Below are 19,530 nucleotides of genomic sequence, written 5' to 3'. Positions count from 1 at the left end.
AATGTGGTGAAATACGGTGGAATATGATGAAATACGGTGGAATATGATGAAATACGGTGGAATATGATAAAATACGGTTGAAATACGGTGGAATATGATGAAATACGGTTGAAATATGATGAAATACGGTTGAAATACGGTGGAATATGATGAGATATGGTGAAATGCGGTGGAATATGATGAAATACGGTGGAATATGATGAAATACGGTGGAATATAATGAAATACGGTGGAATATAATGAAATACGGTTGAAATATGATGAAATACGGTTGTAATAAGGTGGAATATAATGAAATACGGTTGAAATACGGTGGAATATAATGAAATACGATGGAATATAATGAAATACGATGGAATATGATGAAATACGATGGAATATGATGAAATACGGTTGAAATACGGTGGAATATGATGAAATACGGTTGAATATGATGAGACACGGTGAAATGCGGTGGAATATAATGAAATACGATGGAATATGATGAAATACGGTTGAAATACGGTGGAATATGATGAGATACGGTGAAATGCGGTGGAATACGATGAAATACGGTGGAATATGATGAAATACGGTGGAATATGATGAAATACGGTTGAAATATGATGAAATACGGTGAAATACGGTGGAATATGATGAAATACGGTTGAAAATGATGAAATACGATGAAAATATGATGAAATACGGTTGAAATATGATGAAATACGGTGAAATATGATGAAATACGGTGAAATATGATGAAATACGGTTGAAATACGGTTGAAATATGGTGAAATACGGTGGAATACGGTGAAATATGGTGAAATACAGTGAAATATGATGAAATGCGGTTGAAATATGGTGAGATACGGTGGAATATGATGAAATACGGTGGAATATGATGAGATACGGTGGAATGCGGTGGAATATGATGAAATACGGTGGAATATGATGAAATACGGTGGAATATGATGAGATATGGTGAAATGCGGTGGAATATGATGAAATACGGTGGAATATGATGAAATACGGTGGAATATGATGAAATACGGTTGAAATATGATGAAATACGGTGAAATACGGTGGAATATGATGAAATACGGTGGAATATGATGAAATACGGTTGAAAATGATGAAATACGATGAAAATATGATGAAATACGGTTGAAATATGATGAAATACGGTTGAAATATGATGAAATACGGTGAAATATGATGAAATACGGTTGAAATATGGTGAAATACGGTTGAAATATGGTGAAATACGGTGGAATATGGTGAAATACGGTGGAATATGGTGAAATACAGTGAAATATGATGAAATGCGGTTGAAATATGGTGAGATACGGTGGAATATGATGAAATACGGTGGAATGCGGTGGAATATGATGAAATGCGGTGGAATATGATGGAATACGGTGGAATATGATGAAATACGGTGGAATATGATGAAATACGGTGGAATATGATGAAATACGATGGAATATGATGAAATACGGTTGAAATATGATGAAATACGGTTGAAATATGATGAAATACGGTTGAAATATGATGAAATACGGTGGAATATAATGAAATACGATGGAATATAATGAAATACGATGGAATATGATGAAATACGGTTGAAATACGGTGGAATATGATGAGACACGGTGAAATGCGGTGGAATATAATGAAATACGATGGAATATGATGAAATACGGTGGAATATGATGAGATACGGTGAAATGCGGTGGAATATGATGAAATACGGTGGAATATGATGAAATACGGTGGAATATGATGAAATACGGTTGAAATATGATGAAATACGGTGAAATACGGTGGAATATGATGAAATACGGTTGAAAATGATGAAATACGATGAAAATATGATGAAATACGGTTGAAATATGATGAAATACGGTTGAAATATGATGAAATACGGTGAAATATGATGAAATACGGTTGAAAGATGAAATACGGTTGAAATATGGTGAAATACGGTGGAATATGGTGAAATACAGTGAAATATGATGAAATGCGGTTGAAATATGGTGAGATACGGTGGAATATGATGAAATACGGTGGAATATGAAGAGATACGGTGGAATGCGGTGGAATATGATGAAATACGGTTGAAATACGGTGGAATATGATGAGATATGGTGAAATGCGGTGGAATATGATGAAATACGGTGGAATATGATGAAATACGGTTGAAATATGATGAAATACGGTGAAATACGGTGGAATATGATGAAATACGGTGGAATATGATGAAATACGGTTGAAAATGATGAAATACGATGAAAATATGATGAAATACGGTTGAAATATGATGAAATACGGTTGAAATATGATGAAATACGGTTGAAATATGATGAAATACGGTTGAAATATGGTGAAATACGGTGGAATATGGTGAAATACGGTGGAATATGGTGAAATACAGTGAAATATGATGAAATGCGGTTGAAATATGGTGAGATACGGTGGAATATGATGAAATACGGTGGAATGCGGTGGAATATGATGAAATGCGGTGGAATATGATGAAATACGGTGGAATATGATGAAATACGGTGGAATATGATGAAATACGGTGGAATATGATGAAATACGGTTGAAAATGATGAAATACGATGAAAATATGATGAAATACGGTTGAAATATGATGAAATACGATGAAATACGGTTGAAATATGATGAAATACGGTGAAATATGATGAAATACGGTTGAAATATGATGAAATACGGTTGAAATATGGTGAAATACGGTGGAATATGGTGAAATACGGTGGAATATGGTGAAATACAGTGAAATATGATGAAATGCGGTTGAAATATGGTGAGATACGGTGGAATATGATGAAATACGGTGGAATATGATGAAATGCGGTGGAATATGATGAAATACGGTGGAATATGATGAAATACGATGGAATATGATGAAATACGGTTGAAATATGATGAAATACGGTTGAAATATGATGAAATACGGTTGAAATATGATGAAATACGGTTGAAATATGATGAAATACGGTGGAATATGATGAAATACGGTTGAAATATGATGAAATACGGTTGAAATACGATGAAATATGGTTGAAATACGGTTGAATATGATGAAATACGGTGGAATAAAAAACGGCACATAGCGCGAGGCCCCGTGCGGTCGCACGGTTCGCCCACCCCTTGCGGCGGCCCTGACTGAGAGGTGTCCGACCCGTCAGCAGCTCCCACTGAGAACCGGGTGGAGCCGTACCTGAGCAGAAGGTCCTGCAGGTGGAGGTCCCTCCTTGCTGGGCTGCTCCTCCCTCTGCTCCTTCCTCAGCTCCGCCCTCAGCTCCGCCCTCAGCTCCGCCTCCACAGCGCTCTCTCCTGATTGGTTCTGAGGAGGCAGAATGTCGGTGGTGGACGAACCAGGGACGTCTGAGACGGCTGTCCTCCACGCCGAGACGTTGAGTCCTGGAAGCAGCGACGAGATGCTGTCTGGACCGAACCAGCACAGACCTGGTGGGGGGAGGGTGGGGTTATTGATCAGGTTGATGAAGTATTGATGAGCTGCAAAGACAGATGAGGATCTGGAAGGTTCCATCTGGACACCGTGAAACCAGCAGCAGATCAGAAGTGAGACAGAGCAGCGACTGACCTGCCGACCTACAACCAAACTACCAACCTAAGGCCTACAACCAACCTATGGACCTACAACCAAACTACCAACCTAGGGCCTACAACCAACCTATGGACCTACAACCAAACTACCAACCTAGGGCCTACAACCAACCTATGGACCTACAACCAAACTACCAACCTATGGACCTACAACCAAACTACCAACCTAGGGCCTACAACCAACCTATGGACCTACAACCAACCTACCAACCTAGGGCCTACAACCAACCTATGGACCTACAACCAAACTACCAACCTAGGGCCTACAACCAATCTATGGACCTACAACCAAACTACCAACCTAGGGCCTACAACCAACCTATGGACCTACAACCAAACTACCAACCTAGGGCCTACAACCAACCTATGGACCTACAACCAAACTACCAACCTAGGGCCTACAACCAACCTATGGACCTAGAACCAAACTACCAACCTAGGGCCTACAACCAACCTGGACCACCGACCAACATACAACTGACAGAAACAAAGGAAATACATTGATGTTTCTGTATAATCCTGTCCAGCTCCAGATTTGCGAGGACTTGGGCCCAGTCCCAACACTACCACTACCCCTAGTTTTCATCCCTACCCCTAAATTTTGCGCGTTCCCGTGAGGGTAGTGGTGTCCCAATTCCTCTTTTCACCTAGGTGTAGGGAAGAAAACTAGTGTAGTGGCTATGAATCTAGCCCTACGGATCGAGGGTTTTCGGATGCACACTAGGGTGATTCTCACGAAATTGCATTTTGACATGCCTGTAAGGATTTTATAGACTAAACTACTAAAACAATCATACATTTGTATTATATATCAAACTAGGTTATGTACTAATTGTAGGACTACTGTTGTCTTTGCATTTAATGAATTACTCTATATTTTATGACAACATTTCAACCTTAAAGTTCATTACCGTAACGTGTCCGGGCTTTTATTTTTTATCTTAAACCCCAAATTATCACAATACATCCTCATAATTTAATATACATATAAATACAAAAAATTGTTGGTGTTATACCCTTTAACTAGCAGTGTTACCATTTTGGGCCAACTATTTGTGAATAACTACTTTCTGGGCCAAACATATGTGTCCGGAGCATGAACAGTTCATTTCCGTAACAGAGATATTTGTCTCCATTAAAATCCCTGTGTTCCAACAAATAAAGTTTTTTTGTCCCATGATGCCTCTTGTGGAAGAGAAGTTGCAAAATGGCTACCAGGTAAGATCATCTTTCAAGTTCTTCCAGTAGATATGTTAAAAACTGTAATTATATACACCCCTTGGCATACTACTACTGTTCATTACCATAACAGGGTATATTAAAAATAGTTTTGTAGATAATAACTTTATATTCTGTGGAAAAGTAACTTTTATAGAGCTTAACTGTTAGTGAAAATATTTCTGCCCAGTCATGCTAGCTGTGCTAATTATTGCTAGCAACATGGAACTGCCATTCATTACCGTAACGCTCTGCATTCATTACCGTAACATATGCAAGGCTGTTACGGTAATGAAAGGAAGTGTTACGGTAATTTATTATATATGTATAATCGGGGCTACAGATTTTGTGGTTCGTTTTCTCGGGTTTATATTGTACTGTAGCAGCATTTATTCTCATATCTACTAACTACCTAGCTAGCTTTAGCCATTTTAGCTAATTTAATAAGTCATAAAAAATTACGGGAATGGGTTACAGACTTACTTTGGTAACACTTTACAATAAGGGTCCCTTAATTAACATTAGTTAGTACATTATTAAGCATTAATTAACAGTTTACAGATCATTATTACGTATAATTTAGGATTAATTAATGTAGCCTATTAGTAAGCAGAACTGTTTACTACTCAAAGTTAGTTAATAAATTAAGTAATAATAAAAGTTGAATAATGTAATTAGTTATCATTATGTATGCATTACTTAGAATTAATTAACACATTAGTTTATATTAATGCTTAATAATGTATTAACTAATGTTAATTAAGGGACCCTTATTGTAAAGTGTTACAATATTAGAAATATACTTGTATCAAGACTGGCGATATTCAATAATGTTGTATCTTAACGTGGCTTATCCATTCGCCTGAAGCATGATTGTTCATTGTTTGAGCTATTGTAGGGCAGCTCACTTAACACTGAGTGTGATTATTTTTTTTGTCTTCTTTAGATCGTAGGTGATGAATTTGAGGTTGAAACAATGGAGTCTGCAGGTGGAAATTGTTTCTACACCCCCGCGACCAGGATCCCAGGGGACAAGGTCTGGTATTTTAAGCAGAACATCTTGGACCTCATCCCTGAACCCATGCCGACGACATCATCAGCCAGGCATTTCAGTGTTGCCCATGGATGTATTATAAAACTGGATGGGACGTCAAAAATGGCCGCCCATTCATTTCAATGCATTCTGCTCAGCCAGCGCATAAGACGAAAAAATCTCTGACTTCCTGGTTTACTTCCGCGTTAACGGGCCCATAGAGCATGCGCAGTTGAGTCACCTCCCATGATGCTCTGGGGCCTCCCATCATGCCCCGGGGCAATGTGAACGAGTATTAATATAATATGTATTAATATAATATCTTAATTAATGTATATTATTACATGTATAGTATTACATATATTAGTAATGTATTAATATAATATAATTACATAATATATATTAATATAAACATCCGTGGAATGCACGGACACGGCTGTGACGTCAGCCGTGACGTCACGCCCAGAAAGAGACTTTTCTTTGACTTTTCTGGCCGTTATAAAACATTTTTGACAGATATAAAGTCCATGACTTAAAAATATAGAATACAAAGATTAGTAATAGCCGGTGATTACAGCTGGAGGTTCCTGTGAACAGTTTTAGAGGACGATCTTTTACTATTGCGGTCTATGGGAAAAAAGCTTTCTGGGCCCCATGGGATTTTCTGTTGCAGTACCGCGGCTGGACACTGGAAAAAATCGGCGCGCCTTCTGAGTGGGAGACCCGGGGGCTGGTGTTGCCCCAGAAATATGGGCAAAACACAAGTAAGGGAGGGTAGAAAGGGGGAGGAGGGTTGGAGGGTTGTTGAAGGTTGTTCATTGATTATTGTATTGTATTCATTATTGTATTGAATTGATTATTTTTACATTTTATTGATAGTGGTTCTGTTATGCATATGTTATACATAACATTCTGTTATGTTTTAATGAATTGAAAATGTTATTGTTGATTGTGGTTACATTAAACGTTCTCTGAATTGCTCTTGATTCATTGTTTTTTTCGTAAAGTCAAGCTTAATTTTTCATTACCCAAGACAATCTAATCATTCAGTAGTTCTAATGTAGCCTTACATAATAAACAGTGAAAAAGATTGGACCATATAGCCTAATTTGTGAATACTAAAAACATGGCTTCTATGTAAGAATGCTGTGTGAGGTCATTACCGTAACAAAACTTTTCATTACCGTAACAGCTTTTCATTACCGTAACACTTGCTATATATGTAAATATTTGGATGGGAATGAGTGAAAACTTCAAATTTTATTTTTGTACAGGAACTATTTGTCAAGTCTTTTAAGATTACTGAATTGACTTTTTTTTTTTTTTTGTAAAATTTACACTACAAGAAAGATTTAGTGTAAAACATGTAATTTTGTTACGGTAATGAACATAATCACTAAAATTAATGTATCAATAAAAGAAATTCTGAGTGTTTACACTATGTGGCTATTCTGAACTATTAATAGAACATACATGAAAAAAATAAAAGGTCTACTTTTCATACATATTCAGTTATCATCAATTGAAAATGTGTTACGGTAATGAACTTATTTGGTCAATGACTCAATAAAACATTCCAAAAATGTATTAAAAAACATGTATTGATCACTCATTTTAATTGAACCAGTTAATTGAGACCCTGCTTGCTACTAATGAGAGAAAAACCTAGCAAAATTGACCCCAAATTGTTTTTGCAAAAGTTAGGACAGTTTCGTGAGAATCACCCACTAGGTGAACTAGGGCCAGAAAGATTTCCCAGAATGCTTTTCGTCGTCATTTGCGGACTGAATCAAAAAAAAAAAAAAAAAAAAAAGCATGGCGGACATTTCTTATTTTTTTGTGAATAAAATCAATATTTTGAGTTATTTTCTGCATAAAAATGCGTTTTGATTACATTTCTAGCGAGAAATATATATTTTACTTACATAATATTCACTCAGTGAATGTACATAATCACTCGTTTGCCCATTGTTGCGAAGTCTTTTTCAAACCTCGCCAGAATAAAGGCTGATTTATGGTTCCACGTTACACCAACGCAGAGCCTACGGCGTAGGTTACGTAACCTACGCCGTAGGTTCTGCGTCGATTTAACGCAGAACCATAAATCAACTCCCGAAGCCGGCAGGCAGAAATCCCGAAATTTTCAGAGCAAATTTCTTAACAGGCGTAGCTACAACTGTTAGAATTCATCTATTAAACCAACATTTATCTTCCTAAATGATTTATTTCAGCCAGCGGTAATTCTCCACAGAGCTGCAGGTTTCTCCCCGGGACGACGGCGCAGGTTGACCCGGCTGTGAGCTGCTGCTGCTCCGAGCCGGCGGCTCTAATCATCGCCGAAGACATCGGGTCAAATTTCTTAACAGGCGTTATTTGGATAAACTGAGCCAAGGTTGGGGATCTTAACGGTTACTTTTACGCCTGAAAAAATATTAAAACTTAATAAAGTGGCATATTAATAGCGCTACAGCTGAAATTAAAACAGCTTTTGGCTCTCAGCTTCCTGATTTTAGGGGTGGTGTTGAAAGTAGGAGTAGGGGGAGTATTGGGACAGACCTGGGAAGATTTCAAGTGCCCTAAAATCTGTGGCTTTTTTAGGGGTAGTGGTAGTGAGGGAGGGCTAGTGGTAGAAAGTAGGGGGTGTATTGGGATTGGCCCTTGCTGTCGGAGCTGAAACGTAGTTTCATTCTGACCTGAAACAGCTTCTTCAGCTGAATCTCCTAAACAACATGGCTGCATTTCCCGCCGCTCTGGTTCTCCATGTGAGGATGTGCGGTGAACTCTGTCTTACCTCCAAACACAAGATGTTTCAAGTTTTAGTGGAGAAGTGATGAAACTTACTGAGGAGAAGCAGCAGAGGAAGAGACACCAGGACGAGTCTGAGAGGAGCCCTGCAGACAGGAAACACGTGTCACCACTTCCTGCAGCATCAGGACGGCGTAGGCGACCACCGGAGCCTCACTTACCCCGTCAGCCGGGCGTTGGCCGTCACATGACACCACCGTCTCCAGACCCACCTGAAGGCGTCGGCCCCGGTCCGACCTGCAGGTGCAGAGGAACAGAGGTCAGCTGGTAGGTCACATGACCACACGACTCCACGTTAACGAGGCGTCGCCACAACGATTAACGAGATGCAGAGAAGGTTGCAGCTGCCGGTGGGGATTAACACACTTTTCATCGTCTGAACTCAAGACTTCATCTGACCGGAGGAGAGTTTGGAGAAGAAGACTTAAAACGACTAAAACATCAGAACTAGAGTCCAAACATCTGGTTTCTTGTTCACCAACAACCTTCTCAGGAATTGGTCTCATTTTTGTAAAATGTCAAATGGAAAACATTAGAACAACAGACAGTTGTTCATCTAAGGATATTTGTTCACCAAGACCCAGGTTTTCTGGGACATGAAAGAATATGGTGAAATATGGTGAAATATGATGAAATACGGTTGAAATACAGTGAAATACGATGAAATACGGTGGAATATGATGAAATACGGTTGAAATACAGTGAAATACGATGAAATACGGTGGAATATGGTGAAATACGGTGGAATATGATGAAATACGGTTGAAATACGGTGAAATATGGTGAGATACGGTGGAATATGATGGAATACGATGAAATACGGTGGAATATGGTAAAATACGGTGAAATACGATGAAAAACGGTGGAATATGATGAAATACGGTTGAAATATGGTGAAATACGGTGGAATATGATTAAATACGGTTGAAATACGATGAAAAACGGTGGAATATGATGAAATACGGTTGAAATCCGGTGGAATATGATGAAATACGGTTGAAATACGATGAAAAACGGTGGTATATGATGAAATACGGTTGAAATACGATGAAAAACGGTGGAATATGATGAAATACGGTTGAAAGACGATGACATACGGTGGAATATGATGAAATACGGTGGAATATGATGAAATATGGTTGAAATACGGTGAGATACGGTGGAATATGATGGAATACGATGAAATACGGTGGAATATGGTAAAATACGGTGAAATACGATGAAATACGGTGGAATATGATGAAATACGGTTGAAATGCGATGAAATCCGGTGGAATATGATGAAATACGGTTGAAATACGATGAAAAACGGTGGAATATGATGAAATACGGTTGAAATACGATGAAAAACGGTGGAATATGATGAAATACGGTTGAAATACGATGAAAAACGGTGGAATATGATGAAAAACGGTTGAAATACGGTGAGATACGGTGGAATATGATGGAATACGATGAAATACGGTGGAATATGGTAAAATACGGTGAAATACGATGAAAAACGGTGGAATATGATGAAATACAGTTGAAATCTGGTGGAATATGATGAAATACGGTTGAAATATGGTGAAATACGGTGGAATATGATGAAATACGGTTGAAATACGGTGAAATACGGTGGAATATGATGAAATACGGTTGAAATACGATGAAAAACGGTGGAATATGATGAAATACGGTTGAAATATGGTGAAATACGGTGGAATATGATGAAATACGGTTGAAATACGATGAAAAACGGTGGAATATGATGAAATACGGTTGAAATACGATGAAAAACGGTGGAATATGATGAAATACGGTTGAAATACGGTGAGATACGGTGGAATATGATGGAATACGATGAAATACGGTGGAATATGGTAAAATACGGTGAAATACGGTGGAATATGATGAAATACGGTTGAAATACAGTGAAATACGATGAAATACGGTGGAATATGGTGAAATACGGTTGAAATACGGTGAAATACGATGAAATACGGTTGAATATGGTAAAATACGGTGAAATACGATGAAAAACGGTGGAATATGATGAAATACGGTTGACATATGATGAAATACAGTTGAAATCTGGTGGAATATGATGAAATACGGTTGAAATACGATGAAAAACGGTGGAATATGATGAAATACGGTGAAATACGGTGGAATATGGTAAAATACGGTGAAATACGATGAAAAACGGTGGAATATGATGAAATACGGTTGAAATATGGTGAAATACGGTGGAATATGATGAAATACGGTTGAAATACGATGAAAAACGGTGGAATATGATGAAATACGGTTGAAATACGATGAAATACGGTGGAATATGATGAAATACGGTTGAAATACGGTGAGATACGGTGGAATATGATGGAATACGATGAAATACGGTGGAATATGGTAAAATACGGTGAAATACGGTGGAATATGATGAAATACGGTTGAAATACAGTGAAATACGATGAAATATGATGAAATACGATTGAAATACAGTGAAATACGATGAAATACGGTGGAATATGGTGAAATACGGTTGAAATACGGTGAAATACGATGAAATACGGTGGAATATGATGAAAAACGATGGTATATGATGAAATACGGTTGAAATATGGTGAAATACGGTGGAATATGATGAAATGCGGTTGAAATACGATGAAAAACGGTGGAATATGATGAAATACGGTTGAAATACGATGAAAAACGATGGAATACGATGAAATACGGTGGAATATGGTAAAATACGGTGCAATACGATGAAATACGGTGGAATATGGTAAAATACGGTGAAATACGATGAAATACGGTTGAAATCTGGTGGAATATAATGAAATACGGTTGAAACACGATGAAAAACGGTGGAATATGATGAAATACGGTTGAAATACAGTGAAATACGGTGGAATATGGTGAAATACGGTTGAAATATGATGAAATACGGTTGAAATCTGGTGGAATATAATGAAATACGGTTGAAACACGATGAAAAACGGTGGAATATGATGAAATACGGTTGAAATACAGTGAAATACGGTGGAATATGGTGAAATACGGTGGAATATGATGAAATACGGTTGAAATCTGGTGGAATATGATGAAATACGGTTGAAACACGATGAAAAACGGTGGAATATGGTAAAATACGGTGAAATACGATGAAAAACGGTGGAATATGATGAAATACGGTTGAAATATGATGAAATACGGTTGAAATCTGGTGGAATATGATGAAATACGGTTGAAACACGATGAAAAACGGTGGAATATGATGAAATACGGTGTATTATGGTGAAATACGATGAAATACGGTGGAATATGGTAAAATACGGTGAAATATGGTGAAATACGGTGGAATATGATGAAATACGGTTGAAATACGATGAAAAACGGTGGAATATGATGAAATACGGTGGAATATGATGAAATACGGTTGAAATCCGGTGGAATATGATGAAATACGTTTGAAATACGATGAAAAACGGTGGCATATGATGAAATACGGTTGAAATACGATGAAAAACGGTGGAATATGATGAAATACGGTGGAATATGATGAAATACGGTTGAAATACCGTGAGATACGGTGGAATACGATGAAATACGGTGGAATATGGTAAAATACGGTGAAATACGATGAAAAACAGTGGAATATGATGAAATACGGTTGAAATATGATGAAATACGGTTTAAATCTGGTGGAATATGATGAAATATGGTTGAAATACAGTGGAATATGATGAAATACGGTTGAAATACAGTGAAATACGATGAAATACGGTGGAATATGGTGAAAAACGGTGGAATATGATGAAATACGGTTGAAATACAGTGGAATATGATGAAATACGGTTGAAATACAGTGAAATACGATGAAATACGGTGGAATATGGTGAAATACGGTGGAATATGATGAAATACGGTTGAAATACGGTGAAATATGGTGAGATACGGTGGAATATGATGGAATACGATGAAATACGGTGGAATATGGTAAAATCGGGTGAAATACGATGAAAAACGGTGGAATATGATGAAATACGGTTGAAATATGGTGAAATACGGTGGAATATGATTAAATACGGTTGAAATACGATGAAAAACGGTGGAATATGATGAAATACGGTTGAAATCCGGTGGAATATGATGAAATACGGTTGAAACACGATGAAAAACGGTGGAATATGGTAAAATACGGTGAAATACGAGGAAAAACGTTGGAATATGATGAAATATGGTTGAAATACAGTGAAATACGAGGAAATACGGTGGAATATGGTGAAATACAGTGGAATATGATGAAATACGGTGGAATATGATGAAATACAGTTGAAATCTGGTGGAATATGATGAAATACGGTTGAAATACGATGAAAAACGGTGGAATATGATGAAATACGGTTGAAATACGGTGAGATACGGTGGAATATGATGGAATACGATGAAATACGGTGGAATACGATGAAATACGGTGGAATATGGTAAAATACGATGAAAAACGGTGGAATATGATGAAATACGGTTGAAATACGATGAAAAACGGTGGAATATGATGAAATACGGTTGAAATCTGGTGGAATATGATGAAAAACGGTGGAATATGATGAAATACGGTTGAAATCTGGTGGAATATGATGAAATACGGTTGAAATACGATGAAAAACATGGAATATGATGAAATACAGTGGAATATGATGAAATACGGTTGAAATACGGTGAAATACGGTGAGATACGGTGGAATATGGTAAAATACGGTGAAATACGATGAAAAACGGTGGAATATGATGAAATACGGTTGAAATATGATGAAATACAGTTGAAATCTGGTGGAATATGATGAAATACGGTTGAAATACGATGAAAAACGGTGGAATATGATGGAATACGGTTGAAATCTGGTGGAATATGATGAAATACGGTTGAAATACGGTGAAATACGATGAAATACGGTAAAATACGGTGAAATACGATGAAAAACGGTGGAATATGATGAAATACGGTTGAAATATGGTGAAATACGGTGGAATATGATGAAATACGATTGAAATACGATGAGAAACGGTGGAATATGATGAAATACGGTTAAAATACGGTGAGATACGGTGGAATATGATGGAATACGATGAAATATGGTAAAATACGGTGAAATACGGTGGAATATGATGAAATACGGTTGAAATACAGTGAGATACGATGAAATACGGTGGAATATGGTAAAATACGATGAAATATGGTGGAATATGGTAAAATACGATGAAATACGGTGGAATATGATGAAATACAGTGGAATATGATGAAATACAGTGGAATATGATGAAATACGGTTGAAATACAGTGAAATACGATGAAATACGGTGGAATATGGTGAAATACGGTGGAATATGATGAAATACGGTTGAAATACGGTGAAATACGGTGGAATATGGTAAAATACGGTGAAATACGATGAAAAACGGTGGAATATGATGAAATACGGTTGAAATACGATGAAAAACGGTGGAATATGATGAAATACGGTGAGATACGGTGGAATATGATGGAATACGATGAAATACGGTGGAATATGATGAAATACGGTTGAAATACGGTGAAATACGGTGGAATATGGTAAAATACGGTGAAATACGATGAAAAACGGTGGAATATGATGAAATACGGTTGAAATACGATGAAATACGGTGGAATATGATGAAATACGGTGAGATACGGTGGAATATGATGGAATACGATGAAATACGGTGGAATATGATGAAATACGGTTGAAATATGATGAAAAACAGTGGAATATGATGAAATACGGTTGAAATACGATGAAAAACGGTGGAATATGATGAAATACGGTGGAATATGATGAAATACGGTGAGATACGGTGGAATATGGTAAAATACGGTGAAATACGATGAAAAACGGTGGAATATGATGAAATACGGTTGAAATATGATGAAATACGGTTGAAATACGATGAAAAACGGTGGAATATGATGAAATACAGTGGAATATGATGAAATACAGTGGAATATGATGAAATACAGTGGAATATGATGAAATACGGTTGAAATACAGTGAAATACGATAAATACGGTGGAATATGGTGAAATACGGTGGAATATGATGAAATACGGTGGAATATGATGAAATACGGTGGAATATGATGAAATACGGTGGAATATGATGAAATACGGTTGAAATATGATTAAATACGGTTGAAATATGATGAAATACGGTTGAAATACGATGAAAAACGGTGGAATATGATGAATACGGTTGAAATACGATGAAAAACGGTGGAATATGATGAAATACGGTTGAAATACGGTGAGATACGGTGGAATATGATGGAATACGATGAAATACGGTGGAATATGATGAAATACGGTTGAAATACGATGAAAAACGGTGGAATATGATGAAATACGGTTGAAATACGATAAATACGGTGGAATATGGTGAAATACGGTGGAATATGATGAAAAACGGTGGAATATGATGAAAAACGGTGGAATATGATAAAATACGGTGGAATATGATGAAAAACGGTGGAATATGATGAAAAACGGTGGAATATGATAAAATACGGTTGAAATCCGGTTGAACATGATGAAATACGGTTGAAATACGATGAAAAACGGTGGAATATAATGAAATACGGTTGAAATACGATGAAAAACGGTGGAATATGATGAAACACGATTGAAATACAGTGCAATATGATGAAATACAGTGGAATATGATGAAATACTGTGGAATATGGTGAAATACGGTGGAATATGATGAAATACGGTGGAATATGATGAAATACGGTGGAATATGATGAAATACGATTGAAATACAGTGCAATATGATGAAATACAGTGGAATATGATGAAATACTGTGGAATATGGTGAAATACGGTGGAATATGATGAAATCCGGTTGAAATACGGTGAAATACGATGAAATCCGGTGGAATATGGTAAAATACGGTGAAATATGATGAAATACGGTGGAATATGATGAAATATGGTTGAAATACGGTGAAAAACGGTGGAATATGATGAAATACGGTTGAAATACGATGAAAAACGGTGGAATATGATGAAATACGGTTGAAATACGATGAAAAACGGTGGAATATGATGAAATACGGTGGAATATGATGAAATACGGTTGAAATCTGGTGGAATATGATGAAATACGGTAGAAACACGATGAAAAACGGTGGAATATGGTAAAATACGGTGAAATACGATGAAAAACGGTGGAATATGATGAAATACGGTTGAAATATGATGAAATACGGTTGAAATACAGTGAAATACGATGAAATACTGTGGAATATGGTGAAATACGGTGGAATATGATGAAATCCGGTGGAATATGGTAAAATACGGTGAAATATGATGAAATACGGTGGAATATGATGAAATACGGTTGAAATATGGTGAAATACGGTGGAATATGATGAAATATGGTTGAAATACGATGAAAAACGGTGGAATATGATGAAATACGGTTGAAATACGATGAAAAAACGGTGGAATATGATGAAATACGGTTGAAATACGATGAAAAACGGTGGAATATGATGAAATACGGTTGAAATCTGGTGGAATATGATTGAATACGGTTGAAACACGATCAAAAACGGTGGAACATGATGAAATACGGTTGAAATACAGTGAAATACGATGAAATACGGTGGAATATGGTGAAATACGGTGGAATATGATGAAATACGGTGGAATATGATGAAATACAGTTGAAATCTGGTGGAATATGATGAAATACGATGAAAAACGGTGGAATATGATGAAATACGGTTGAAATATGGTGAAATACGGTGAAATACGGTGGAATGTGGTAAAATACGGTGAAATACGATGAAAAACGGTGGAATATGATGAAATACGGTGGAATATGGTGAAATACGGTGGAATATGGTGAAATACGGTGAAATACGATGAAAAACGGTGGAATATGATGAAATACGGTTGAAATACGATGAAAAACGGTGGAATATGATGAAATACGGTGGAATATGATGAAATACGGTGAGATACGGTGGAATATGATGGAATACGATGAAATACGGTGGAATATGGTAAAATGCGGTGAAATACGATGAAAAACGGTGGAATATGATGAAATACTGTTGAAATATGGTGAAATACGGTGGAATATGAAGAAATACAGTGGAATATGATGAAATACAGTGAAATACGATGAAATACGGTGGAATATGGTGAAATACGGTGGAATATGGTGAAATACGGTGAAATACGATGAAAAACGGTGGAATATGATGAAATACGGTTGAAATACGATGAAAAACGGTGGAATATGATGAAATACGGTGGAATATGATGAAATACGGTGAGATACGGTGGAATATGATGGAATACGATGAAATACGGTGGAATATGGTAAAATGCGGTGAAATACGATGAAAAACGGTGGAATATGATGGAATACGATGAAATAGGGTGGAATATGATGAAATACGGTTGAAATACGATGAAAAACGGTGGAATATGATGAAATACGGTTGAAATACGATAAATACGGTGGAATATGGTGAAATACGGTGGAATATGATGAAAAACGGTGGAATATGATGAAAAACGGTTGAAATCCGGTTGAACATGATGAAATACGGTTGAAATACGATGAAAAACGGTGGAATATGATAAAATACGGTTGAAATCCGGTTGAACATGATGAAATACGGTTGAAATACGATGAAAAACGGTGGAATATAATGAAATACGGTTGAAATACGATGAAAAACGGTGGAATATGATGAAACACGGTTGAAATACAGTGAAATACGATGAAATACGGTGGAATATGATGAAATACGATTGAAATACAGTGCAATATGATGAAATACAGTGGAATATGATGAAATACTGTGGAATATGGTGAAATACGGTGGAATATGATGAAATCCGGTTGAAATACGGTGAAATACGATGAAATCCGGTGGAATATGGTAAAATACGGTGAAATATGATGAAATACGGTGGAATATGATGAAATATGGTTGAAATACGGTGAAAAACGGTGGAATATGATGAAATACGGTTGAAATACGATGAAAAACGGTGGAATATGATGAAATACGGTTGAAATACGATGAAAAACGGTGGAATATGATGAAATACGGTTGAAATCTGGTGGAATATGATGAAATACGGTTGAAACACGATGAAAAACGGTGGAATATGGTAAAATACGGTGAAATACGATGAAAAACGGTGGAATATGATGAAATACGGTTGAAATATGATGAAATACGGTTGAAATACAGTGAAATACGATGAAATACTGTGGAATATGGTGAAATACGGTGGAATATGATGAAATCCGGTTGAAATACGGTGAAATACGATGAAATCCGGTGGAATATGGTAAAATACGGTGAAATATGATGAAATACGGTGGAATATGATGAAATACGGTTGAAATATGGTGAAATACGGTGGAATATGATGAAATATGGTTGAAATACGATGAAAAACGGTGGAATATGATGAAATACGGTTGAAATACGATGAAAAAACGGTGGAATATGATGAAATACGGTTGAAATACGATGAAAAACGGTGGAATATGATGAAATACGGTTGAAATCTGGTGGAATATGATTGAATACGGTTGAAACACGATGAAAAACGGTGGAATATGGTAAAATACGGTGAAATACGATGAAAAACGGTGGAATATGATGAAATACGGTTGAAATACGATGAAAAACGGTGGAATATGATGAAATACGGTGGAATATGATGAAATACGGTGAGATACGGTGGAATATGATGGAATACGATGAAATACGGTGGAATATGGTAAAATACGGTGAAATACGATGAAAAACGGTGGAATATGATGAAATACGGTTGAAATATGATGAAATACGGTTGAAATCTGGTGGAATATGATGAAATACGGTTGAAATACGATGAAAAACGGTGGAATATGATGAAATACAGTGGAATATGATGAAATATGGTTGAAATACGATGAAAAACGGTGGAATATGATGAAATACGGTTGAAATACGATGAAAAAACGGTGGAATATGATGAAATACGGTTGAAATACGATGAAAAACGGTGGAATATGATGAAATACGGTTGAAATACGATGAAAAACGGTGGAATATGATGAAATACGGTTGAAATCTGGTGGAATATGATTGAATACGGTTGAAACACGATGAAAAACGGTGGAACATGATGAAATACGGTTGAAATACAGTGAAATACGATGAAATACGGTGGAATATGGTGAAATACGGTGGAATATGATGAAATACGGTGGAATATGATGAAATACAGTTGAAATCTGGTGGAATATGATGAAATACGATGAAAAACGGTGGAATATGATGAAATACGGTTGAAATATGGTGAAATACGGTGAAATACGGTGGAATATGGTAAAATACGGTGAAATACGATGAAAAACGGTGGAATATGATGAAATACTGTTGAAATATGGTGAAATACGGTGGAATATGAAGAAATACAGTGGAATATGATGAAATACAGTGAAATACGATGAAATACGGTGGAATATGGTGAAATACGGTGGAATATGGTGAAATACGGTGGAATATGATGAAATACGGTTGAAATACGGTGGAATATGGTAAAATACGGTGAAATACGATGAAAAACGGTGGAATATGATGAAATACGGTTGAAATACGATGAAAAACGGTGGAATATGATGAAATACGGTGGAATATGATGAAATACGGTGAGATACGGTGGAATATGATGGAATACGATGAAATACGGTGGAATATGGTAAAATACGGTGAAATACGATGAAAAACGGTGGAATATGATGAAATACGGTTGA

General features: G+C 36.6%; 1 protein-coding gene across 1 annotated transcript in view; it reads right to left on the bottom strand.

Moving 5' to 3' along the window:
- The window catches only part of LOC133419762 (SUN domain-containing protein 2-like), a 103,003-nt gene that overhangs the window by 52,790 nt on the left and 30,683 nt on the right, over positions 1-19,530 (bottom strand). The window contains exons 5-7 of the mRNA XM_061709176.1: positions 8,854-8,929; positions 8,729-8,778; positions 3,227-3,474 (exon numbers count right to left, since the gene is read on the bottom strand). Of these exons, the coding sequence (XP_061565160.1) occupies positions 3,227-3,474; positions 8,729-8,778; positions 8,854-8,929 (374 nt within the window). The remainder of the gene's footprint in view (positions 1-3,226; positions 3,475-8,728; positions 8,779-8,853; positions 8,930-19,530) is intronic.

Source organism: Cololabis saira, chromosome 19 (assembly GCF_033807715.1).
Source record: "Cololabis saira isolate AMF1-May2022 chromosome 19, fColSai1.1, whole genome shotgun sequence".
NCBI classification, from domain to species: domain Eukaryota; kingdom Metazoa; phylum Chordata; class Actinopteri; order Beloniformes; family Belonidae; genus Cololabis; species Cololabis saira.
The sequence above is the reverse complement of the archived record's forward strand: the minus strand, read 5'-3'. Positions and strand labels throughout refer to the sequence as shown.